General features: G+C 41.1%; 1 protein-coding gene across 8 annotated transcripts in view; it reads right to left on the reverse strand.

Annotated features, from left to right (window-relative positions):
* si:ch211-26b3.4 (connector enhancer of kinase suppressor of ras 2) overlaps nucleotides 1–26,580 on the reverse strand; it is a 58,052-nt gene that overhangs the window by 12,602 nt on the left and 18,870 nt on the right. For 5 of the 8 annotated variants that reach the window (XR_009242167.1, XM_058650657.1, XM_058650664.1 and 2 more), the window contains 11 exons: nucleotides 21,893–22,095; nucleotides 21,534–21,621; nucleotides 20,406–20,447; nucleotides 14,438–14,557; nucleotides 13,566–13,625; nucleotides 13,356–13,424; nucleotides 8,947–9,093; nucleotides 4,048–4,175; nucleotides 3,722–3,948; nucleotides 2,469–2,555; nucleotides 1,456–1,664 (listed from right to left, as the gene is read on the reverse strand). Coding sequence is in view for 7 of the 8 variants with exons in the window: in XM_058650657.1 (XP_058506640.1) it covers nucleotides 1,456–1,664; nucleotides 2,469–2,555; nucleotides 3,722–3,948; nucleotides 4,048–4,175; nucleotides 8,947–9,093; nucleotides 13,356–13,424; nucleotides 13,566–13,625; nucleotides 14,438–14,557; nucleotides 20,406–20,447; nucleotides 21,534–21,621; nucleotides 21,893–22,095 (1,380 nt within the window). In the remaining variant the exon portion in view is untranslated. The remainder of the gene's footprint in view (nucleotides 1–1,455; nucleotides 1,665–2,468; nucleotides 2,556–3,721; nucleotides 3,949–4,047; nucleotides 4,176–8,946; nucleotides 9,094–13,355; nucleotides 13,425–13,565; nucleotides 13,626–14,437; nucleotides 14,558–20,405; nucleotides 20,448–21,533; nucleotides 21,622–21,892; nucleotides 22,096–26,580) is intronic. The other 3 variants (XM_058650658.1, XM_058650663.1, XM_058650660.1) reach the window with 2 other exon arrangements.

The following is a 26,580-nucleotide window of genomic DNA, read 5'->3' on the forward strand; positions in this document are numbered from 1 at the left end:
ACACACACACACACACACACCAGGAACAATGTGTGTACATCATGTCCTCAGCCACAAACTGTCCCCTCTTAAAGGAGAAAGACGTCAACTCTATGACATGAAGAAAGATGTGTATGCCAGTGGCACAACTCTGCTTTAGGATTAAATCCTTGAAGGTGATTGTACGTGGCACTGAAGACATTTTGAAGGAAATCAATGTACAGTTGCTCTGTGAGTATTGATCTGTATTATACAATTATTATTGTATGGGACTCACATTAAACTCGAGGGCCCATGTTCATAGTCCTAAAGTTAGAATACAACATGGCTCCGAGATGTGTTTTTAATGTACAGTATTTTGAACAAGAGAGGAAATCATATGTACAGAGGAGTTATAGAGGTCTAAGTAGTAGATAATGCTTGTTTGTGGTAGGTTTGCCACCTGAAAATCAAAGATTCGAAGCTGAGAATTGAAGACTGGCACCCTGTTCAAAATCTAGCAGTTCAGTCAATAAAAACAACACATTTCTAAGTAGAAACAGCCCTATTTAGCAGGAATGATTCATGACTGTTGGTTTTAGTCTTTTGATGGAATTTGTTGACAGAAAGAAAAAGATCATCAGCATCCCTTTGCGTGGCATATGCAGGCATTTCAAACACTGTAAATTCACTGGCCAAATAGAGGTTCCAATTGGTTTTTATCAAAACTATTGATGGCATCACCAGTTGATTATTATAAATATCAAGGAATATGACTGCACAGAAGATTCATTTTCAAATTTCATATTGACATCTAAGAAACTGAAATTCAGACTTTCGGGCACAGACTGAAGTGTTGCTTGTCTCTGGCCTCTAGTCAGTAGTTGTTGGCCTCTGTTTTATCTCAGTTGGTTACAGAGATGCTCTTTACAGTTTTGCCCCACAGACCCACCCCGTCAAAACTCAACTGTCAGTCCAAACGTACATGATGAGTCATCACCGTACTCAATACAGCCTGTGGGATGCCGTCCCTCATTCACGAGGCCTACATCATTGTATATTTTAAACTACTAAAAGTTATCGCTGGAAAGGAACCTTAACTTACTATAAAATGCCCACTGTTAGAACAGAAACAGGCACATTTAGCCTTTCTTTCCACGGCCCCTGGTAGTGGAATGATCTAAAGCTATCACTCTGAATGTTTTTAATCCCAGAATATTTCCATTATTTGATCAATGATGCCTTTTTTATTTTGGACTGCTTTTTGTTACTGTGATTGTTTCTCACTTGTAAAAGAGCGTTTCATTTCAATGTGACTAATTAAAATCATCATTAATTAGTTCCACCAAGTGTTATAAGCACATATAAACCAAGAGCAGATGACTGATGGAGTTGATGGACAGAATATTTGTTTACTGCTGTCTGCTCGCCTAATATCCCTATGGAGACATTAAATATTAAAGTGCAGGAACCAGCTGAAAGCAACAGAGTACATACAGGCAGAGCATCAAGCGGCTGGTCTAAGCGCAGGGTTGACGACAGCATGGAGGGACTGATGGGAAAGCTGGGGCTGCTGGGATTGCGGCTCTTGCGTCGTGAGCGTCTGGTGGAATCCCGTCGACTCTCTCTTCCCGGACCCTCGGGCTCCTCCTCAATCACCAGGATCTTGTCATCGCTAAGGTAACGCAGCAGGGAGTTGTCTGAATCTGTGGGGAGACATGCGAAGTGTGAAGCAGTTTGAAGGATGGACTGGCTCAAAAGAACCCATGACAGAGAGAGGAAAACCACAGAGGGGGAGGAGATATCATCAGAGAGTCATGGGAGAACTCCAGAGTAGAAACAGATGAGGGCGAATAGACCCTTATAGATAAAAAACCCAACAGACAGGGATAAAAGTGCCTCAGAGCCTCTGATATGGATCCACAGCCAGCGACATACAGCTAATCTGTTTGCAGTGATTATGTCGATTTGGAGAGCATTACAGCTAAATCTTGTCACTCTCTGAAACTTTTATTCCGCTTTAACTCCAAATCCAAAAAAAATGCTTTTCACCTCATTTGTTATTATACATATACTTCACTGTGAAAACAGAAAAAAATGACTGACAGAAAGAGGAGGAGAAAAGCAGTTGCCTTGTAGAAGTATTGTGATTTAATGTTATTCATGGACTTTCTGACGGTAGAGTGGAGAATCCTCGGCTGAATACAAATTGACTCTTGCCGCAAAAAACGGTAAAGCTGGTTAGGACTGGTCACATAGAAAAGACCCTCATTTCCAGAACATCTTTATAAATGCAATTTCCTTGCATTTATGTTGTTTTGTTTGTTCTGTCAGATACATATGTGACAGGTATGTATCTCCACACAACCACACCACCATGGATAACCAGAGGATGAGCTGAAATGTGTTGAGCCGAGTATGGAGCAAAGCACGGCACCAGTCTGTCACCTTTGTGTTAACCGTGTGAGCGTGTACACTGTGTGGGTGTGTGTTTGTATGTGTGTGTGTACCTCGGCTCCCTCTCTTGCCCATGCTGGGTTCCTTGGCCTCTGCCATCCAGTTATATTCGGGAGGCATGGAAACAGGTCTGAGGTCACCTGGAACGACCAATCAGCAATCAGATAGTGGGCTGTGGGTGGGGGGAGTTGGGGGTGTCTCAGGAAGGCAGTGACTTAGAGATAGTGCGGGAGAAAGCTTGGGGTGGGGGGGGGGGATTCAAGTGAGGGGCGGAGATTCAGGAGACCTTTCAGGAACTGCTGGAACTGCTTGCACGCCCACTATGGACTTTTAAAGAAATTGAAAAAAAAAGTTCTTATCGGTTGGTTATAAAAGTTGTCGTTAACTCGACCACTATGACATCAGTCAAGTTCTAGAGATTTCTAATAATGCCAAACAACACAGCAAAACATAAAATAAATATTACGTGGAAGAACTAGGACATGTGATCTTACACAGCTAATCTAATATTCAACTCTAATTTTAGCTCTACTTTGGTCTCTTTAGCTACAGTGGTTAACTTTTCTGGTGCTCACCAGGTAGAACACAGCAGGTTTGTTTGAGGTTATTGGTTAAACTGAACAAAACTGATCAGAGTCAAAACAAGTAAACTCCTGAAGATTACGAAACACTTAATAGAGTTGAAAGGACATTGTGTTCATTTATTTGATGTATTGTAAATACATAAAATAATGAATTAACTTTTAACATAGTCATCAAATCAGTTCTTAGTCTGTCCATAGTCTGGACAGTCAAGTGTATCTTTGGACACAGAGCAGAGGCTTGTTAAACTTAACTAATATTTTCCCCTTTGTTGGAGATGATCATACAGATTTCTGCAATGTCATTATCTGCAAGTTGACTGATTATCTTTATTATTCTCACAGTACAAATAGCATTCAATATAAAGCTGAGAAACCCTGCACATACTAGCAGTTCCTTGAGGCTTTTACAGGAAGGTACAGGATGTGTGGGAAGCTGTCTGAGACACGGGTGAACACAGGTAGTGGTGCAGAAAGGGAGCTGGAGACAGGTGTTTTTGGACTGACCCATAGGAATGTGATCAGTGTTTCTGGGACGTGCGCACGTGAGTAAGAAACACAAGGAAGCTGAGCCATGGAGCGAGCGGTGAACACATAACAAGGAGATTTGTGGTTAAGATGAAAACAAAAAGTAAAGGAAGAAAGCAGTTCTTCAAAACAAAGTCAGGGAGATGGGGCCATTCCACAGCGCCATTCACACAGTTTGAGTGTACTCGCTTTCCTACCATGAGTGGGGGTTTTGTCCCTCCGGCGCACCCCTGTATTCCTGCCCCTGTCGTAGTCAGGCCCTGGGGGTCCATCTCCCTCTAACAAGGAGAAGTACTGACCACTGTCCTGGTCCAGGTAGTAGCTGACAGCCTCTGAGCCTTTGGAACCAGACTGGGAGCTCACATTGTAGCGGCTGATGTCGTCACATGACATCAGACCCATTTCCTCTCTGGGGAGAACAGAGCTGTCATCATCACTGTCATCAGAATCATCATCACTGTCATCACCGGGATCATGGTAATCAACAATCATCATCAAACATCTGCACTTGGGAGCATCTGACCTGGTGCTGTAGAGTCCAGAGACAGGAGAGAGGATATAGACGTCTTGCATGCTGGGGCCGTCCATTTTGGACATGCCTAAAGTTCCACCAGGTGTAGGGGAGGTGCTGGTGGGACTGGTGGGGAGCGGCTGGAGAAAGAGAGCGAGAGAGAGAGAGAAAAAAGGGAAGTATGAATCTGTTTTCAGCACTATTTCACTGAGGTGCAGTTGGGGGATAGAGAGGAGATTCTGGAGAGAGCACAGGAAAACAAACAAGCACATAATACACACTGTAATGCAGTAGACAAACCTTTTACTTGTGCTATTTTCCTTGGAGCTCTTACTTGTTTTAACACTAAATCAATTGAATGTCTTTTTTTTAAAAATATCTTTCTCATTCTGCAGACTCTTCCATGTTCAATCGCTTCACTGTTCTGTCGTTTTGTCTCAAGCCTCTTCACTCACATGGGGCTCTCCATGTCTGTTCCCATGACAACTCCTTCCTCTCTCATCCTTTCCTCGCCCTTCCACTCTCCTCAAGCCCCCCCCCCCCCCCCCCCCATAAGAGAGAGAAAAGGACAGAGGTAGCAAGGCCTCCTGCTTCGGCTTGAGTCAAGGACTTCTTTTGTCATCGGGTCCTCTGTGTGAACAGGGCGCCTCGCTCATGATGTCATGGAAACTTGCTCCTCATTTGAAACGAATAGCATTACTCCTCAGTTGGAGCAGCCCGAGTGACAAATATTTATTTAGTGTTGACAGTTTTATCCCCAAGGATGAGCTTACCCAGAATTTGAAAAATGGAGTGTTTTACTGTATATCTGAGGAGTACACTTCATTTTCAAGAGGAGACACTGAGTGTGGATGGAATGGATAAACAAACAGAGAGCCCGAGCGATGGCGAGGCAGGCAGCGTCCTCATTATGGAGGCCCAGTGATTCATCATTTCATCAACAGTGCATTAGTGGAATTCATTTCATGTTACAAACTTTACCCCCTCTTCCATCCCCAGGCCCTGTCTCTATCATCATCATCTCTGTCTCTCTTGCACAGACTTCTTTTCATTAAGGCAGTTTACAGTAAATAATGAAAGATGGCTCCACATTAAATAATGAACATGGGCTGGAAAGAGAAGCAAGTAAATGAGAAAGAGGAGAGGATAAGAAAACACGACAGAAAGAGTGCAGGAGAGGGTGAGTGAAGCAGGGACGCTGTGCAATGTGGTGACTGGAGCTGAGAGTGAAAACAGTAATTTAGTGATTACAGCCCACTGCTGACTGCATGGAAAATTGTGGGGTGAGAGGGGGGCTTCCACAGCAGGCAATTGCAGTTTGGTAAAAAACAACAACAAAAAAAGCACTTAATGCATTTGACCCCTGCTGTGCCCTGCACTCCAAACTACCTGGATAACCTCCTCTGGTGTTCTCCATTCCACTACCATTATATGCACACATGCAAACTCACTGAAACTCCCAGTGAACTCATTTTACCGTCTCACTATGTGAAATTGATCAGCTGAAGATGTGGTAATAAAATAAGGATTTTGACATAAATCGTACATGTTAAAAACAGTTAAAGTACAATTGAATGTTATTTAATGTAACAATTTATGTAGTTTGATGTTTCCACGTCCATTAAATATGAGTTTGGAAACTGTCTGAAATAGTCATTTTCTAAAGTCAGCTTTCAAATTCTATAGTTTCATTTCAAACCACTTGTTAGTAATAGCCAGTACAGATAAAAAAAAAACCTGTTTTTTTTGGGCAATTTAACCCCATTGTTTGAATCCCTTTTTAAGAATACAGTACATTTCACATTTGTTTGGTAAAACAAAATGCTTGAGCAAAAAGTTTGTATCCTGAAATATATCCTGACGCTCTGCTGTAATTATTATTGACAACAATGATAGATCCTAAATAGTTCACATGGTTGCTGTTGTAGGTAGAAGAGAATTTCTTTATTTAAAGAAGAGGAAGACGTGCACTTTTCTCTGTGAGTGGCTTTGGCAGCTGTGACAGACAGTGATAGACAGATGGTTCATCAGTGCACATGCCAAGCAGTTTCTGAAAGTGTTTCAAAAGAGTTTCTGGCTAAGCCATCCTAGAAGGTCATGTGCAACAAACCATCTGGTGTGTCAGGTTACACGTCCCCCAATCCGTCAAACTATCTATTTAAAATAATAGCCAGTGGATTATTACATGAGCTTAAGAGAATCATGTGGAACCTTGAAATCACACTTGACAAAACTCCCGAACCTCATGTTCCATTTAGTAGCTGTTATCTCATTCAAGACGGTTAAAACGCTAAGCCTCAAACTCTGACTGTGATGTACGTAGATCTTGAGATGTGAAGAACAACCAGGAAATGGACCTTTTCACTGCCATGTTTTAGATGTTTCCCTCATTCATTATCGTCATTATCAGGCTTCTGCAGTGCTTGCTGATGAGCCGACCATTTAAATCAAGTGTGTTGGAGCAGGGACACATCTAAAACATGCAGGGCAGTGGGTCCCAAGGACCAGGATTGAGAACACAACCTCACAAACAAATATTTTCCTAAAATATAGCAGGTATCTGCCAAAAGTAATTATTTATATGTCGAAGCATATAACAGATTTATTAAAGATGGGTCACGGACACTGTGTAACCAATGAAGTGACCTGTAATGTGGAAGCTGAGGTTGCCCTCAGTCACACATGAAATAACTACCTATATCTATATACAGCAGCAACAAAGTAGGGCATCAGTCCAGTAATCCTCATCATTGTTTTTACTGCATCCCATCATGCACACACACACACACACACACACACACACACACAGATAGAAAGAGAAATGCAGACAGAAAGAGAGAGAGAGGGAGAAGGATACATGTAATTATCGAGTAGAATAAAGAAGGTTGCCATGCAGAGATTTGGTGCTGTAATAACATGATAATTCGCAGAGATAAATTGTTTCTTTTGTACATTTTTTTTTTAATTCAATCCAGCTGAACGTTTGCCGAATTAGGGCTTAACTTCACAGCTGTACAATTCATCCTCCAAAACCAGGCTTAGAGGTATGAGTGCGCATGTGTTCATGTGTGTGTGTTTGTTTTGGGAGTGTGCATGTACAGTATGTGTCCAAAACCAAGTGCAGTGACCCAGTTCCTTTGTTTTTCAAAGGAGCAACAGCATTGACTGACATCAGAAAACATATCTCTGCACATGTGTACATGCAAACGACCATGGTCAGGAACCCACACGCACGCGCACACACACACACACACACACACGCACAAGCTGTTAAGCAGGATATTTTGGATTCAGTGAATTATCTCCAGTATTTGCTGAGTAGCAGTTCTTGTTTCAGAGCCAGTGGAGCTGCCTGTAGTTGCTTATGAATAATTAAGAGCTCTAGTCTTTTGGAGAGAGAACAAATCTAAAATACCCCTTTCTTTTCTTCTCCCACAGATATCCCAGTGCTCTGATCTTGGCGCTCATGGCACATTTGTGTCTTAGCAGCCCATCAGGGTCAAATTCACACATTTGTCTGCTTTTGCATGAAGCAAATGAAACAATAAGGTCTATGGTAGCTACATAGAGTGATGGTCTAACGAGACAGCAACCTGGAAACAAGAAGGGTCTTCTAGTTTGTTAAAAACAGAGAGGACGATGAAGTTGCACTGGAATCTGCGGTTATTAGAGTTGTAATGGTTTCTAGGTCATAGAAACATAAACAGCCTTCACAAGCTGAATGAGTTGCAGTCTCTCATGTGAACATGTGCAGTGTTAAATATGCATGTATATGCTCACAGACATGTGGACACCAAAATTAACTCAAACAATAGTAGTTGGAGAAGAAGAGACCAGCAGGAGAGAGTGTAAAGGAAGGTAAGACGGAACAAAGAAGCTAAGTAAGGAGACAAAGCCGAGGAGCAGCTGAGCGCCGAGCAGAGACCAGAGCATGCATGTAGCATGTAAATGAACGAGCCTGATGCAAGGTTAAAAATAGCAGCCAGCAGGGTCTGACAGGACAGTAACCGCTTCACAAAGCATGCAGGCGCAGCATCAGACTAGCGTTGAACCTTATCTGCACGATTAATTTGTTGAGTGCATCAAAATTCTTTTCTGGGCTCTCAGTGAGCAACAAATGTGCTCATTGAGGCTGTTTACTGTTGAGTGAGACGTGTACAGGAGGGTGTGAGTCGTAAGCACAAGCATTTCCAGATACCCTGGATTGTGTATTAAAAAATAAACTCTCCTTTGAAAGAGCGATGTCCTTCGTGAATGAATATGAACCAAAGTCTGAGTAAAGATGAGCGAGAGCATGGATGGACCCTTTGGTGACCTTGTATTGCCCTATAGTGCCCTAGATCTTTGGCAGGTCATTCAGCTCATATTATAGTATCTGAATCATCCACACACTTCCCAAGTGCAATATAAATTTTAATTGGCTATTTTATACTTCAATTTTCAATGGCCTCTTTAAAAAAAAGAAAAAAAGAAAGTGCATTTGATAAGCCTTAGTTCTCTGCAGGTGGAGGTGTAGGCCTCAGCACATTTATGAATGACTTTTGAAACTGTCACCAGCACGACAGGCTGTAAAACTCAGAGATTTGTTGACACACTTAACGGGAAGAGTGACGCAAGGTCAAACAGTGAACGAGTTTCCTTTCTTTTGAAATATTCATTAAAAAAAGAATGGTAGTACGAGAATGTGGAGCAAGGTTGTTTAAAACAAGAGGTGAGGGCGAGTCAAAAGTAAAGCCAGAGCTAAACACATTATTATTTGCAGTATACAGTAAGGGATGTTTGCAGGTGAGAATGTAGAAGATAGCATGGAAGAGTGGTCTAATACAGTTTCTTACTTCTTGCTCTAACGTTTTCTTTGTTATGTTTGGAAGGCAGCATGAGCAGAAGGCGTCATGTGTTGCTGGTGTTTACCTGCAGGCCCAGTGGTTTCCAGCGGACGTTCCTGAGCAGAGCCGGCGTTGAGCTCAGGGTGTTCTGGGGCCTTTTCTTCAGCGTGAGGATGACTCCACATGGGTCCTCCCTCAGAGCGTTCACAAGGTTCTTCAGTTGCCAGCCCACCTGAGAAGCAGACACATGCCAGGCTGTATTCAAAACATCTGCTGCAAACGACATATACTGTACTTGCCCGTGCTGTACGTGGTGCACTGAGAGCAGCAAAGTCTGCTGAGGAACACCACCATGAAAATCTTAGCCACCACACACTTCTGATACCACCTCTACAAACATTTATTTGTTTTAGACATTGTATGCCTTTAGAGGGTCGAATGACAAAAAGCAAACGGAGAACAAGAGAAACTGTGAGGAAGGGGTCACATGTTGAGCAATTTGAGTGTCCAATTTACCTAATCCCCATATTGCATGTTTTTGGATTGTGGGAGGAAGCCAGAGAACCCACACACACACACATGGGGAGAACATGCAAACTCCATGCAACCCTGGTCTTGATTCTGGAGTTGATTCTACTTTGTTGTCATTTTAGAAGCTAGTTTGATTCAGATTCAGACAACTTTATTGATCCCCAACAGGGCAATTCATTTGCAGCTCCCACATTAGCACCAACAGATTGACAGACAATGAATTATTGGAAACAGTGATCAAAAATAAATACATTACGGTAAGTCCATCAATAAAATGATACATAAGTGCCCGTCTAGGTTTAAAATGCCAGATTAAAGTGTTATTTAAAATGACAGCTATCCCAGTCCATTTTAAAAGTACCGACGACCTGAAGGCATGGCCTCAAACTCATCAGCCAGAATATTCTGGGATTGGCTGACAATGGAGGTGGCCTTCTTCCTTGCTTGCCTCTCCCAGAGGGATGTCAAATCTTTTTTGCCTGACTCCAATGATCTTGGTGCAGATCTTTACAATGTAACCCTGGCTGTTTTTTCCTTCAAAGATAGCCCCCTGAACCAGCAAATAAAAGACTCTCAGTACTTAGTTTTGGGGTGATACTGAATTGCAATGTGTTATACTGAGAGATTTTAAGGTCTGTGCTTATTGATATAAATTAAATTAGACACACTGCCCTGTATAACACAACACAACTCGAGCCTGAGAAATTTGATTAATTTGATTAAATTCCTCCTACAAGGCGCTGTGGTAACATGGCCCATAAACAGCCACAACTAAGTGACCATGAGTCTGAGAGCTGTGATTAAAATCTTAATTAAAATCTTAAAAGTTGGTACACGACATTGGAAATACACCACTGCATTGGTCCGACTAAAACTGGACATTTAAAGTATACTGTATCTTTACGTGTTAGTCAGACTGAAATGGTACTGAAATGGAATATCTTACATTTGGACTAATGCACCCTGATAATGCAATTGGGAATTTAATTAATACTGCATGTACTGAATATGTTTGACTAGCCTCAAATGTGGGTGATCTGTGTATGTTCTATATTTCCCACACCTGGGAAAACCCTGGAAATAGTAGAACTGGTACACAAAAGAAGGAAATAACAGCGGGATAACCCTAACCCTAACCCAAAGATCAGGGAATGGTTTTGACTGCGAGGAGATCGACTTTCTGTCATCTTAAAGGACTACATCGTTTTATAGTTAATGAGCGGTGCAATGTTTTTTGGTCTGTGATGTAATAGGTCAAAATATTGAAATGCTTAATGCTAACAAGCTGAATTTGCCCATATCGCCACCTAGTGTAGCGGAGGCGGACATACTTCATTCATTCAATTAATGCCCCGCTAGTGTTTGTACACTGGGACAAGGACAGTAGTCCTGTTTAACTGCAAGGATGTCGTGAGTGACACCTTGCACCACACTGTCCCAAAACAAATAACAGATATCTATGTCAGTGTGCTCATATTATAAAGACGTGGGAGTGAAGGGTTAGGCTTTTGAAAGTCATGCTGACTGCAGTGATTCCTCGTGGTGGTGGACAGTCTGTCTCCAGAGCACACCGCACTCGTCAGCTGTTGATTGGCTACAGCTACAAGAAGTGTCGAAAGAGGCCACCATGTACACACACACACACACACACACAGAGGCAGAACTGCTCTGACCTTATTCCTGACATAATGATGACTGGCCTGTGTCAGCCTGTCGTGGCCCGGTCCTTGTTCTCTTTGGCCCAGTTCAGAAGCTGGTGATCATCGGACATGAGGGAAAAAAAGTTTCTGTCTTCATGTTTTGTGCAGTTGCCCACTTAAACAAGAACGGAGGTATACCAGGACACACCGGGACTACGTCAATAACTACCATTCATTTATCCATCCGATTGATTATATCAAACTGTAAAACTCAAATTATACTGTCCCAATATTGAGGGGTATCTCAGTACTCATTTGCTGCCAGAAGAAATTAAAATGCCATGAAACAAATTTACATGGACAGCAATATTGTTATTAATCAGTCATAAGACACGTTTTAAGCAATAATCGGATTAAGAGTATACTGGTCTTTATTCCAATTTGGAGACATGTGCATTTTAAGAGGATTACAATGCACTACTGGAGTGTTAGCTCTATGCTCTGTTTCTACTGCTACTCATGTTAACATCATAATCCAAATGCATGTCTTATTCAGAATAAAAAAAAAACAGTTTATTTGTGTCCATACTAACATATTCAATGACTTTCTTGTTTTCCTTCTTCATTTCTGTTCTGTCATCAAATCATTTGAGGTTAAAATCATACTTTAACTAGTTTATCCAGATAAACGAGTCAGCAAAAGGGTCAACTTTGCACTCGACCAGTAGACAAAGAGCAACATTAGCATTTATCTGAAGTCTTATTCCTGTTAAATCACCACCTGAGCAAACTGGCTCTTTAGTTTCCCAATATCTTGTTAGTTGATAAGTGTGTCTGCAGCTCAGTGTGGTGCAGGAAGAGTTACACATTTCACATTACACAGCCTTTACTTTAGAGATGGATGCATGCATGTTGAAATTGTCCCCGTCTAATCTGCATACTCACTTACGTGTCAACAAAGTGGAATTAACTGACCTGATGGTGAACCAAATTGATCAAAACCTCTCAACCCTTGATTGATCTTCCACAGTGAGCGCCTGCTCCACTCAGGTTGGTTTATAACTGTTATGTTAACATGCAAACAGCAACTAGAAAGTAAGAATAGGTAATAATAGAGCATAAACAGTTGCTCAATTGTTTCAAATCCCAAGAGTCATGATTATTTTCCCAGATGCTATTACCATCCCATAATTATCTTGCCTCTTCAAACAATCAGGTTGTTATTTGAACCAAAAAGTCATTTTACCCCAATAGAGAAGCAGAGCTAAAAACTGAAGCTCGTGTCTTCAAGAGTTTAGAACAGAAGCTCATGCACTGTAGCTAAATATGTGGGATAGTCCTATATAATGATCACATAATGTAATGTCTATTCACACATCTCATTTTTAAATAAAGAGCCTCACTAAATAAACGTATAAGCTGTAAAGCTGACAGAATTTGCTGGTTGTGTATATCCATTTTCTCCTCCTCAGCAGCTCCATTTAGGATTGAGGAAAAAAAACAACTACAGGGATCTGAGACTTCTTTCATGCTGCTCGCCCCTTTTCTTTTTATGCCCTTCCTCTTTTCCCCAAGTCCTTCTTTACAACCTCCTCCTTTTTGCCTCACTCTGGCAGCCTTCCTCATCCCAGCATCTCCTAACTGCTTTACACCGTTGTCCCCATCACACACACACACACACACACAAGCTTATCTCCTCCCCCAGAGTGAGGGATCAGAGTGGTGAGGGTCTAGCTGAGGGAGTAATGAGGGGTTGGAGTTGCTAGCCTGGCAGGGTGCGATCTGCACTGTCACCCCGAGGAAAGAACGCGAGGGACAGAGATAACTTGCAGTTAACTCGCACGTCAATCAACGCCTCTCCCTGGCACCTGTGCAGCACACCGTCACATGAGCAGCGCCTGTCGGGGTGTACAGGGTTGGTTTGTCCCTGATGTGACAAGCTGTATGCAAAATTACAACTTATTCAAGTCTGAAAAGTGGAACATGGGGTGACATTTCAAACCAGAAGCCTCCTTCAGGGGTTCCTTTCAACACTGGAAACCGAAAGTAGAAAGAGCGTGCTGACAATCAGGTTGGACTGAACAAAGGTCTTGTAACAATCGTTTCATTATCTGCTCGAGCAGTGAGTCTAATTAGCCTACATAGTGACACAGGACAGGAAGCACCATGGCAGCAGTGGTGGTGGTGATGGCAGACTTCATGTGCCTTGACGGCTCGTCAACATGGCACAGAATGGAGAACAGAACTTTGCATATTGTGTGTTTACAGTGGCGACACGTCAAAACAACAGTTCCAGTGAGTGTTGGGCAGCGTTTTCACTCACCACTGTCTGGTGGTTGACTTGGATCACCTCGTCACCTGCGTGGATCTTCTTACACTGGTCTGCCGGAGACTGTGCAGGCAGAAATTTGACCCAATGGGAACACATTTAGCAGATACTTGGAGGGTGGATACGTTGACATAGTGGAATATGAGACAGTGAGCTGTGGTGGGTGAAGTGTTGAGCTTCCAACTGAGTGAAACAAGAACTCACGTTCTCTGTGGTTCCGGTGATAACGTGGAGTCCGTCATATGTTGATTTGATATACATCCCCTGAAACAAAAGCACAGTTCAGTTTAATACAGAGCACATATTTCTGTTATCTGTGTCCCTGACTTGGGATGTTAGACTTGGACGCTCAGACTTCAGAGCAGTGAGACTTGACAACAAGGTAGTGATACATTTAAGGAAATGCCATCTAAGTGATTCTGTCCACTGTGAGCCTCCAGTTTGGCTCCCGTGCTTTTTAACTCATATTCAGTTTTTGTAACATAACTATTCCACTGTACCCATCAAAGGTCTATAAGTACGTTCACATTTTTTCATAATCAATTAACCCTTTTCCTTTTTATTATCACCTCAGCATTTAAGACTGGATTTGATTTGAGATTTGAATGTCAAAGGATTTGAGTCACAAGTTCTGATCAGTGCATTTTCACACCCATTGAATATTTAATTGTTTGTCCTCTGCACTCAGGAGACTTGGGTTCAAATGCGGGAAAACACTAGTTTAGAAAAAGCCAGTGTATGACATCAGGCGCTTGACACTGATGAGACTTGATATTACAAGACTAAAAGATACAATAAATTACCTTCAGGGGAATATGAAGATTTTCTCTCCCCAAATAGACAACTTTCAGAGAGACTTTCATCGTAAAAATAACAATGTCATATTTATAAACAATTTTCTTTGTCTAGAGGAGAAGAATAGAAGTACCACAGCATGAAATAGTGCAATATTGTAGTGTATTGATATTTTCTTCCACTCATATTTTATACATATGACCTCTTTCACATATCAGCTCATGGTTCAAAATGACATAGACTTAAAATTGACCTTAGTGTGTGTGTTTGTGTGTCCTTACCAGCCCTTCATTGGGCATGATGCTGGTGAGGTGGACCACCTCTAGATGGGCAGACTGAGAGACCAGAGAGTCTGATGACAGAGAGATGATGTGGTCGCAAATCCCTGCTAAGGTCTTACACTGAAGGTAAAGAGAGCAGAGGGAAAAAAGAAAGAAGAGAAAGAGAGAGAGAGAGCGACAAAAAGAAAAAGACAGAACGTTACTGAGATTGGTTTTGGTCTGTGGGGGATGCTGTGACCTAGCTGGAGGAGGTGAAACTGAAATCATTTCATCAGACTGTTCCACATCGCCACCTCCATCACTCCAACACACAAACTGTTTCCTGTCACAGTCTGTCCACAGGCAAGCCCACAAGACACCATCACAGACAGAGCAACGCACACCACTGATACAAAACAAGCCCAAGGCGCAAAAATGACATTTTCTAACAACTAAATTACAGAGCACAGATCTCATTTGTTGTTATCTGTCATGGTATAGGGTATTTTTGTCATCAAATCAACCAATCAAAATCAGACATGTTTTAGAGTGGATGGATTTTTCTCTGCTGTAATGTTTTCCCCTCTGCAGATACATTTCTAACACACACAGTTTTAATGCATTTGAGTGCATCCAAGCATTATTGCCCAATAAAATCCTTGGCTTCCTTCTTACCGTAGTTCTAAATAAACCCTGATTATTTTTCTGGCTGTTTGTCTGCTTGGTCACGCATGCAAGTTAATTTATCATCAGCAACATCTCTGCCTTCTAATCTTGGCTGACTGACTGCAGGGACGGTTACCTTGGTTATACTGCCTCATTGCATTGCTGCTTAGTGCACAAATGTGTGCAAATACACACAAGCACAAACACACTCATATGAGTGCATGGAAAGTCACACGCAGGAGTGTAACAACATGTAGAATGCAGAATATAAAGTATCTTCTCCGCATTCACACAAGCTGCATGACAGTGGTGAACTCTGCATCAACTAATCTTCTCATCTCAATCCTAATGAGCAATTACTGGATTATGGTTAAAGAGGAGATCTTTAGCACACAAACACTCTCACACTTGTATACACGCACACACACATAAACACACAGACACGTTGCCATGACTTCAGAGGACTTCACATTATCTTTTATTCTTTTGGTCATGGTTAACGTGATCGCTAACCATGACCTTATAACATTCATTCACACAGAGGCTGTGTCTGTGTTTGTTCATTTATATTTATATCAAGGTGTACACATTATGTAATGTGATACACAGAACTGACATTTACCCAGAAATATCATATGCAGACACCAAACTATTGCCCCCCCTCTGGGGACTTCTACCATTTCCAGCTTTTATGTAGCCACCTCGCTTTACAGCGCTATGCAGATGTTGTGCTTTCCTCCATCAATCGGAATGTAAAAAGCGCCGCTCCGTGTGCAACACAGGAATGTCTCCACAGACATGAAAACAAAACACTATCATACTGAGAGACAGAATCACACAGAGAGTGTTGTGTGGAGCTGATAGTCTTAATCAGCATGGTATTCATTCATTTGACAATGGTTTGAATGGAGTGGACATTTGTTTATATTTAAAAGCTACAAGCTGAGCTTCCCAAACAGCAAACTTCAGCAAGGGACAATTCTGTGGCTCTGCTTGTCTCCCGCTTTGATCATTGTGTCCTGCTTTGATCATCGGACTAATTCTTGACCTGGGATTAAACCAAGGCTGGGAGACAAAAGAACAATCACCAGCACGGGCACTCTCAACTCCTCAGCTCCGGAACACCCTGCCTTGATCGGACGTGCCTCTGGGGGAATCAGAGCGCAGATTATAGGGAAGTTACCTTATGTGGCTGACTGGCTGGCATGAGATTTAAAAGCAGTGAAACAGAAAGCCAGACATAGTATGCTGCCAACTGGATTAAGCTCTGTGTGCACACAACCACCCCCATTCTCCACCTCCCTGTGTGCTTCCTTCCCCGTGGACGTGCAACTTCTCTCTTATGCACACATGTTAAAATGCTAACGTGCACTAAGCACGACTGCATAATTGATTGTTTTCCACATGCATGAGCGTAAGCGCCATGGCAAATAAAAAACCTCAACCAAGACACAGAAAATGACGGAGAGAGAAGGGGGAGTGGAGGAGAGACCTAGAAAAGCAGAAAGGTGGGAGGCAGAGTCCGGGAGGAAAGGGGGAGGAAACAAGGCAAAGGGAAAACACACAACTAGGGCAGTCTTATGTAATTCCTCTCATCCTTATGCATGCATGCACATAAAAACACATACTCTGATACACACTTCATGCTTCATTGAACACACAGCCTCACACATGCTCATATCTTATTGCTCTTCTTCTCTCTCTCTCTCTCTCTCCCCCTCTCTTGCTTTCTCTCTGCCTCTCTCACACACACACAGACTGTTTTCCCTGCCCATCTGATTGCTGCAGGCCGTCGTCTAAAGCAGAGCAGAGCAGAACAGCACTGAGTTCTGCATTTGTAGAGCTGAAGCCGATGAACCTACCACTACCACTACCACTACAGTAGCCCCAGCAGACCTGAACTGAGACTCTCACACACGTACCACTAATACATCACATACATGAAGCTACATGGTTAGTATACAGTATATACTGTTGTGAGATGTAACCTACAAGATGTGAGCCTGAAATGTGCTGTGTTAAGCCGATTTTTCCCCCCTATCCTGTGCAGCTGTTTTCCTTTGTTTTCAGACTTGATGCAAAGCTAAGCAAGATTCATATTTTAACAAACAGATATGGGAGATTTATTGATTAACTCTCAACTCTTGGCGAGTAAGTATAATACACAAAAATGGAACACTGTTTTATTTAAGTTAAAACACTAATGCCATGTGAAAAATTCCCCTCGACCACCAGCCGACACGTGGCCACCTGTGATGGACAGGTCTCCAGTCCATCACCTATGTCCAGAGCAAACATATAGAGATGAACAAACATTAATTCCAACATTGACAATCTAGGTAAATTTTTTATTTACTTTATACTTAAATGTTTTATCCTATCATGTATGTCCAAAGTAAGACACTCATCATGCTTAAAGAAACAATCACTGTTATTGACAGAATTTCTCATTTTGAATTTTGGAATTATAATTGGGCAGTTTAATCTATGAAAACTCAATGTATTCAAAAGATGATCATAAATAACTACTTTTCAGTAAGGCTTTCAAAGTGAGTGTATCCACATTTTAAATATAAGCACACTAAATATCAGAGTTTGATAGCTTTAACTAAATGTACTAAAGTATTCCATACACAGCATTTATGTTATCATTGTGTAAATCTTGTGTGTTTGCGTGCTGAGATACTTTACCACCACTTTAATACTGGCTAAAACACATAGTAAACAATGATCGGCAAGGCAAGGAAGCATCATCAAAAACAAACACCTCCCTCTCTCTCTCTCTCTGTCTCTCTGTCTCTCTCTGTCTCCCCCTCTCTTCATGCTGTCTCCCTATTTCACACATAAACCTCCCACACACCACATACTTAGACATGTGTAGCCTCTAGTCTGGCACTGTGTTTGTGTGTGTTATTCAGGTCATACATTTACATAGTCATGTAAATGTCATGTGTCACAGTCATGTGTCCAGCTAAAGTGGGACACAAAGCAAATCCCCATAATGCAACTCTATTTGTCAAAGGTTAAACGTTAAAGCTGTAGTGTGTAACTCTGCAATACAAACTAATATGTGAACTCCGATGAGTTCACACAATGCTGATTAGCTCCACGTGACTCTCTCCAGGTTTCTCAATATAGCAGTGTTTTGTTTTCACGTGTCTGTGGTGACACAGAGTGATGTGTTTCCATCACGGCACAGTTCGGTTTGGTACAGAACGGTATGGTTTGAAACAATAAAGCCCTCGGTCAGCCGACAACGAACATTGAACACACCACAACAGACAACAACACAACAGACAACAACGGAGCAGCTTGTTTTTTCACTGCTCGCTTTCTGCAGTGTTGAACCAATCAGGTGACTGTCGTGGGTCTAGCTCCACCTGTAACCTATCATTACTCTGGTACCCCAAGGTAAGGGTATAGAAAAATTATTTTGGTACTATTCTTTATGAAAATACGTACCAGACCATACCAAACGAAGCGTTCCACTCGGTGGAAACATGCCATTGCAGCTGACAGAGGGACGGCACAAGCATGGCGGCTACCCTTGTAAAGTGAGACGGCAGCAAACTTAGGTTATTGCTAGATCAATTATCTCCAGTTCTATGAAATCTGAGTGATGTAAAATGAATTGAGAAAGAGAACTTTAAGTTAAGGAATTGACCCAAATTCTCTAACACATTAGTGAGATAATGATATACGGAAACAAATGTTGAAAGAGAACGGTTGGAATATGGAGAGTCATCCTTTCTGAAAGCTCCGAAGGTTCAGCTGAGGAGTGGGGTAAGTCTGGGTGAGTAGTTATTCTGTGTAGATTCTCATTTTTTTGTAATTTTCTTACTATTTTATTTTATTTTATTTTATTTTATTTTATTTTATTTTATTTTATTTTTATTCTATTCTCATTTCTTAACTGAGCTGTTGTGAATGTGTGTTTCCCCCCTGGGGGAGGAATAAAGTAATTCAATATTCAATCTTCAATTCATCCAGGTATTGCAGTTTTCTTGAAGTTCTCTTCAAGACAACTAAGTCCAGTTACTACTGATTAAATTCTAGGATGTTCAGGTTCACCTGAGGCCTAAGGTAAGTCTGGAGGAGCAGCGACACTGGCAGTGTTTTGGCAACAGAATTTACACACTGCGGCTTTAAGGCTAAGGTTAGAGCAAAGATCAAGTAAGGGTGAGGGATCGGTAAGAAGCTTAGTAGTTATTTAACATTTACAGTAGCACATGAATCTGTAAGTCAGTGTCATTTTATCTGATGCAGGGGAAACTGACCGTGTGCATGTGTGTGAATGAATTACCGTCTAAATATTTTAATTAGCCTGTGCCTTAGTTCTGTGTCATTAGCAGGCCTTTGATGACCAGGATACATGACAGCCGTGTTTCCACAGCCAACATAATGGGGGACAACATGGAGAGACAAATGTCTCCAATACAGTCTTATCGTTAGTGTTGTTGACACAAACATGCGATATATTTGCATATGACAACATCAGAGTAAAAATAAATAAAAAAGAAAAATTGCTGTGATCTCCCCCTACAACAAATGTACATGGTTTTCTCCACCTGACCTTGGATGACAGCAGGAAGTGTCCCATACCAACTGTCAACCCAGATCAGACCCTATCTGCTCTCTCCATTTCACTCGCAGACACAGACAGTTTTCTGTCATCCTCGGGCCTCTTACACTCACACACACCAGTGCAGAAATCAAAAACATAAGCATACACGTGCAGTCACACACAGACATTCTCCAGCTGCTCTTTTAATAGCAAAATTAAACAGTAACCTATGTCTACCATTGGTGATAAGATTGCATTAAAGTCATGGGTCCACATGGGTCTGCTTTGAAAAGTCTCATGTCTGTCTGGTTACTATGAAGCCAGAGTCAGGAGCTGTAAACAACAGGAAATCAGGAAACAGGGGGACGGAGTGGCTCAGTGGTTAAGACCGGTACCCTGTGTGCGAAAGACATCATGGTCGCAATGGTCGCAAGTTCGACTCCACCCCTGGCTGATTGTACTCAATTCCATTGTAAGTCGCCTTGGATAAAAGCATCTGCTAAATGACATGTAATGTAATAATTACTTTTCTGTCTCTGTACAATGCTAACAAACACGACCAATCGGCATATTTAAATATCAAAAATAATGAAAAAGCACAAAGAATAAGTTTATTCGTGACAATGTCAAACTCTTAGACCTCTTCTTTGATTTGGTGTAGTGGAGGTAAAATGTGAAATCTTGGAAAAGATATAAAAAGAGCCCAACAACAATCCATCAGTGTGGTGTTTCAACTACAATTTTTAAACGGAAACTTACCACATGGAGAATCTTATTCTCTGTCTCGTACACAGTGCAATCCTGTAAAACGAGAGGAAGACAAAGAGGAAGAAAGACGTGAGAGGAAGGAAGCATCAACGTGAACATCCGCACAGAGGCTCAGATATCTTCAGCCTCCAAAAATAAAGTGAAGAAAAGAGGAAATAAAAGAAATGAGAGATGGATAAAATGAATGATGGATCTTTCCCACTGGAGAACATCAATAGTCAGCTATTCATTTCTTACCGTCCACATTATGTCTTGTGTTACTTTGGAGTGACCAGCTCTGGAACTACTCTCCTGCTACTCTCCAGCCTCCTCAGGATTTAGAAATGATTTGAACATGACAGATTGTTATTTAATGGTAGCTGATAGTTAATCTATTTCTGGGAAAGCAGCCCACTGTATCCAACAGATGTGCATGGTAGCAGTTAATGAATCTGTTTGATGCATTAGTGCAAACAGCGCTGCCACCTTTGTCTCACGTCACCCTGGCAGCCACGTGTTCATTTTGCCCATTGTGGACCGATGGAAGCCCCTTACTCTTCGCTCTCCTTTGGCCCTTGTAAGAAGGAGTGGGTGTTATCTGCTCAGCTCCAGGACTCACTCTGGGCACATGCACAAACACACTCTCCACACACACTCAAAGCAGGGTCTTACAGGGAGGACATGGATGAGCTCCAGGACAGCAGGCATAGTTTCTGTCCAAACAATGAGGTTTTAGAGTGAGCATGTGTGCAAGTCTGGTTTTATTTCTTAAAAAGTAAATGTGTCAGTAGTGAATTTACAGTAGGGAGTAGACAGAGGACGGGAAATGAAGTGATAAGACACCTCCTCATTCATTCTCCATCTGAGTCTTAAGCAGCAGATGAGGTTTAACAGGGAGTCAATGAGTGCATTGCCTGAAGCTGTGGCAGTGGTTCAGCATTATGTCCCATTCATGGTCAAATCTATAGAAATGAACTGTATACCAGAGTAAGCTGCATCCATACTGATAGACCCAGTCTAAGCCCACTTTAGAGTTGTCCTTTCAGTTCAAACCCCGACCCTTGTCAAGTAGATAAATATAATATATAACATTAAATACAGGCATGATAGACTGTCTGATGCATGCACGTGTGTAAGCACCTGTTGTACAATTGTAGTTAATTCTAGGCAGAGCTGCACAATGTTGTTCTTCAGTAATGAATACTCCGTCACACTGGCAAATGGAGACCTGAAAGAGACAACAACAATGTTTATAATCTCGGAGGGGCATCTGGATCCTTCTGGATTATCTTCCTAATTTTGGTTATTGATCTTAATCAAATGTTCCTCAGAGAGGGGAATCCTACTAGGGTTCTTAATAGATAGTTATGACAGAGACAGCTGATAAACCTCCACCTCCATATGATTGTGCAAATCATATCAATTAACATATTTAGATTTTGGTTATCATCTTTACTGGTCACAAAGTGCAGGCCTAAAGCCTAAGGTATGATTCCTACCTGTCAAGCCAGGCTAGAAGGTTCTTGGCTGCACCAATCAGATCCACCACTGACGTGAGGAAATCATTGGGTAGTCTCCGAGAAGCCCGTCCATCATAGTGCCCACCCCTCCGCCGGCCCAGGATGAAGTTCTGGAGGTTCTTAGCTGAAGCGTTCAGCTTGTGGGACAAAGTCCTGAGGTTCTCTGTCTCTAAGCCGTAATTCTAGAGGATAAGCAGAACGATTCATTTCAGTTGCAGAATTACAGAAAACAGAAAGAATTTGTTTGCTCATCAGTGATTTGAAGTTTCAACTGCACCGCTGTCTGCATATGGATTACAGTAATAAATCACAATGCAATGTTTTGAATGTGGTGAAAGCAATGTTGTTTGAACTCAACACACCTACAGCACTCCTTCAGAAGATTCACTCCTCACATTCATGCACTTATTATCTCAGGACACCTTTTCAGGTAATCCTCAGATGTATCTGGTGATGTTTTACTTTATTGCTCCAAGAAGAGGATGAGCGTACTGCAAGCATTTTATATTTATGACTGTTCTCGTGGAGCGTGTATTGCAATCACTTACCCCACCTTTAATTAGGGAGCTGTCAGAGCTATTGTATTCAACACTGGAGATAGAACACCTGCTTTTCTCCCTCTGATTCTAGTATTTGCGCAAATCCATAGCAGATACTCGACATGGGAGTGTTTTTTATCTTCTATCTAATTAGTAATTTGCCCAAAATATTGACTATTGTTTTTACTTTTCCTCAATGGAAGTTTCTTTTCTTGTAGACAATATTTACAGCAGAAAAGAAACATGAAGCTATGGCAGTAATGTGTCATTTTTTTCAGTCTAAATCCCAGTTGAACTACTATTACTGTAGAAATGCTACCTCTGAATAACCAGAAGCATTTTTATAAAATATCCACTCTGCCCACATACACACACGCACATAGCAAAAGAGAGAGTGCGCCACATTGCACTTAGTGTCATGTCCTCCATGACAGAGCCTGATTCCTGCTGACACAAAGGCTCCACACAGACACAGATACACACACACACACATTAAGATGCACTCATACCCTTGTAAAGTCAGATGTGCAGGCTGAGGTAGACATATCTATTCCTCCCGTGCCTCTAGAACTATTCTACACAGTCACGACCACAGCGACAACAAAGGACAAAGGGTTTAACAGCAGCGAGAGAGAGAGAGAGAGTGAGAGAATGAGAGAGAGAGAGAAATGAGGGAACTGAGATACTAAAGAGGCAAGACAAGAGGGATGAAGAGAAAGCACCCAACTATGCATCTCAGGGAAACTAGGTCATGCACACACTGTGCTCTGTATGATCTTCTGTATTCTGTGTGAACATGGATGTGTACATGAACTACGCGTGAACATGTTTGCGCAGCTGCAATTACGCTGCCCTATATGCTTCGATCGGAAGCTCGATGCGGCTCTTTCCAGGGTACAGAGTGCTGAGATGAAGCATGACAATAATGCACTGTGTCAACTTTCTGAATGACTGCATGTGCACGTGTGTACGTGTGTGTATACACACGTACACACATGCACATGCAGTCATATGTTCACGGTACATATACACTTGTATTTGTTACTTCTTTAGGATATTTTGTGGCATAAACACTGACCTTGTCAGGAGTAGTAGGCCTCATGGAGACCTGGTCCTAATAAGACAGAACCTCATTTCGGAGTGCTAAGATTTGACTTGTGGTTAGGTTAAGGTTTGGGTTATAGGCATGAAGTGGTTATGATTAAGCTCAGGGATAAAGCTTTGTTAAGGCTGTCCAAATGAATTATCATAATCTTTCATTCATTGTCTACCACTTTATCCTCCACTTGCCGCTGCCAATCCCAGCTGACATAGGGCGAAAGGCAGGATCACACCCTGGACAGGTCGCCAGTCCATCACAGGACCACATACAGAGACGGACAACCATTCACTCTCACATTCACACCTATGGGCGATGGTGAGTGTCCAATTAACCACAGCATGTTTTTGGACGTGAGAGGAAACTGGAGAAAACCAACTCACACGCAGGGACAAGATGCAAGCTCTGCTAGGCAACAGCGCTAGCCACAGTGTGGCAACTTTTACAATGCTGTTTTTGTATGATTGCAACTGCCTTTATTGGCCTTGTGTTCTATTTTATGGATCAATAATATCCTTAAGGGATCCTTATAATTAAACAAATAAACAAGTGGAAGTAAATGTTGTATCCTCAGAAGAATAGTTGTGCAAATCTGTGTTGTTGTAATAATGATGCACACAGAATGATGCACATATGATGTATGGTTAGGGTGAGGTTAAGGTTAGATTAGGGTTAGGTTAATGTTAGGGTTAGGCCAGTATAGTTCTGGTTAGGTTAAGTTAATATAAGTGTAATGTAGTAATGTAGTGAATGTCGTGTGTGTGTGTGCAGTGAAATAATTTGAGCAGAATGTGCATATGTGTGTGCTAGATCAATACAGTGAGAGGGCAATGCCATTACAGCAACCACCCCCCACTCCGTCTTCATGTCGATGTGGTTGCCATAGCAGCTACATGTAGAGTGGCCTCTCCTCTGTGCTGATATTCCTACCATTCACTAAAAACAAACTGTTTCGATGCCACATTGAATTATCTTCTTTCAAAAGTAAATATTATTACGTAAATGTATCCACTTTTACTGGTCTTAAACATGAATATGTATATATATATATATATATATATATATATATATATATATATATACATATATATATATATATATATATATATATATATATACACACACATATATATGTAGGGATATCCCTTTCAATTTAACCCTGAATGATGTGTATAGAAATGAACATTTTTCTAACTAAAATGGTAAAATTTTATGTTGAATTAAAAAAAAATAATAATAATAACTAATAAAAAAAACTGGAACATGCACTTTAGGATTTAAAAAAAATAGCTGATAGTAAAGATAAAAGCTGATGTTGATGGTATGATGTCTGTGAAGAGCAGTTACATGAATGTTTAAAACAGTGTATGTATGATCGCATTAAACTTTCATTTTAGCTTTCATGTGAGGAGTTCTTTGTAATAAGCCCAAAGAAACATTTACTTTTAAATGACTTTAAAATAAGCAACAGAATTTAAAAATGAATATGTACACCCATGGAGATTTGTAACAACGAACCAGCACACAGGACAGGAATCACTGAACAAAAGAACCAAATAAATCTATGTAAATATTATTCAGGCCAAGATATTTTAAGGTTTTGGAGATGATGTTAAGCTTGCAAGATAAGAATATCCAGGCACGTTTTTCTTCCAGGTGCTTCAGTGTAGTACAAATATATAAATCTGAGTAATTACAAACTGCAATCATGATATACATGCGTTTGTGTCTGTTTTAGGCCAAACAGACTGTTGACCTTTAACTAACATTTTGGTAAGTGTCATTACAGAATGGTGCCTTTCCTCTTTTTCTTCCAATTAAATTCAGAAAAAAAAGGTTTATCAAATTACCTAGAGGACGAAGGTGGTACTGATTTCACAAATTAAGATAACTGAGTTATAACTATGTCCATATTACAAGACTAGTTGAGGTCTGTGTGGACACAGAAATCCAATTCCATTTCCAATTTTCAGATCAGATTTGTGTCACATCAGTATGTGCTTCAGGATAAGACATATATCCCATATGTTGCCATGCGTCATGAGTAAGAACGTTTTTTTTATCAGAATCCATGTGGCTTTCTTGCCAATATGCATGCGCTGAGTGTTGAGAGCCGCTGAAGCACGGCAACATCTAACAACCACAGGAGGAGAGTGTCGTTCTCTAGAGCTAAATCTTACCCACACATTTACTGTATAAGGTGTCAAGTAACTGTTAAATATGAGCACTGATTTTTCTGCTCACGTTGGAGTCATTTCTCAGTGTGTCTTCCTAAAGATTCTCTGCACACTTGGAAACATACAGTGGCAAAAACGTCATTGTATAGGCACATTACATACATACATACACACACATACATACACACATACACACACATACATACATACACACATACATACATACACACACACATACATACACACATACACACACATACATACATACACACATACATACACACACACACACACACACACACATACATACACACACACACACACATACATACACACATACATACACACACATAGACACATACATACATACATACATACACACACATACATACACACACACATAGATACATACACACATACATACATACATACACACACATACATACACACACACATAGATACATACACACACACATACATACACACACACATACATACACACACACATAGACACATACATACATACATACATACACACACACATACATACATGCACACACACATAGACACATACATACACATACATACATACACACATACATACATACATACATACATACACACACACACATACATACATACACACACACATACAAACATACATACAAACATACATACATACACACATACACACATATACAAACATACATACATACATACATACACACACACACACACATACATACACACACACACATACAAACATACATACATACATACACACATACACACATACATACACACACACATACATACATACTAAACTACTACAGTGCTAAAAACTTGCATTGC

This window comes from Solea solea, chromosome 14 (assembly GCF_958295425.1).
Source record: "Solea solea chromosome 14, fSolSol10.1, whole genome shotgun sequence".
Taxonomy (NCBI): domain Eukaryota; kingdom Metazoa; phylum Chordata; class Actinopteri; order Pleuronectiformes; family Soleidae; genus Solea; species Solea solea.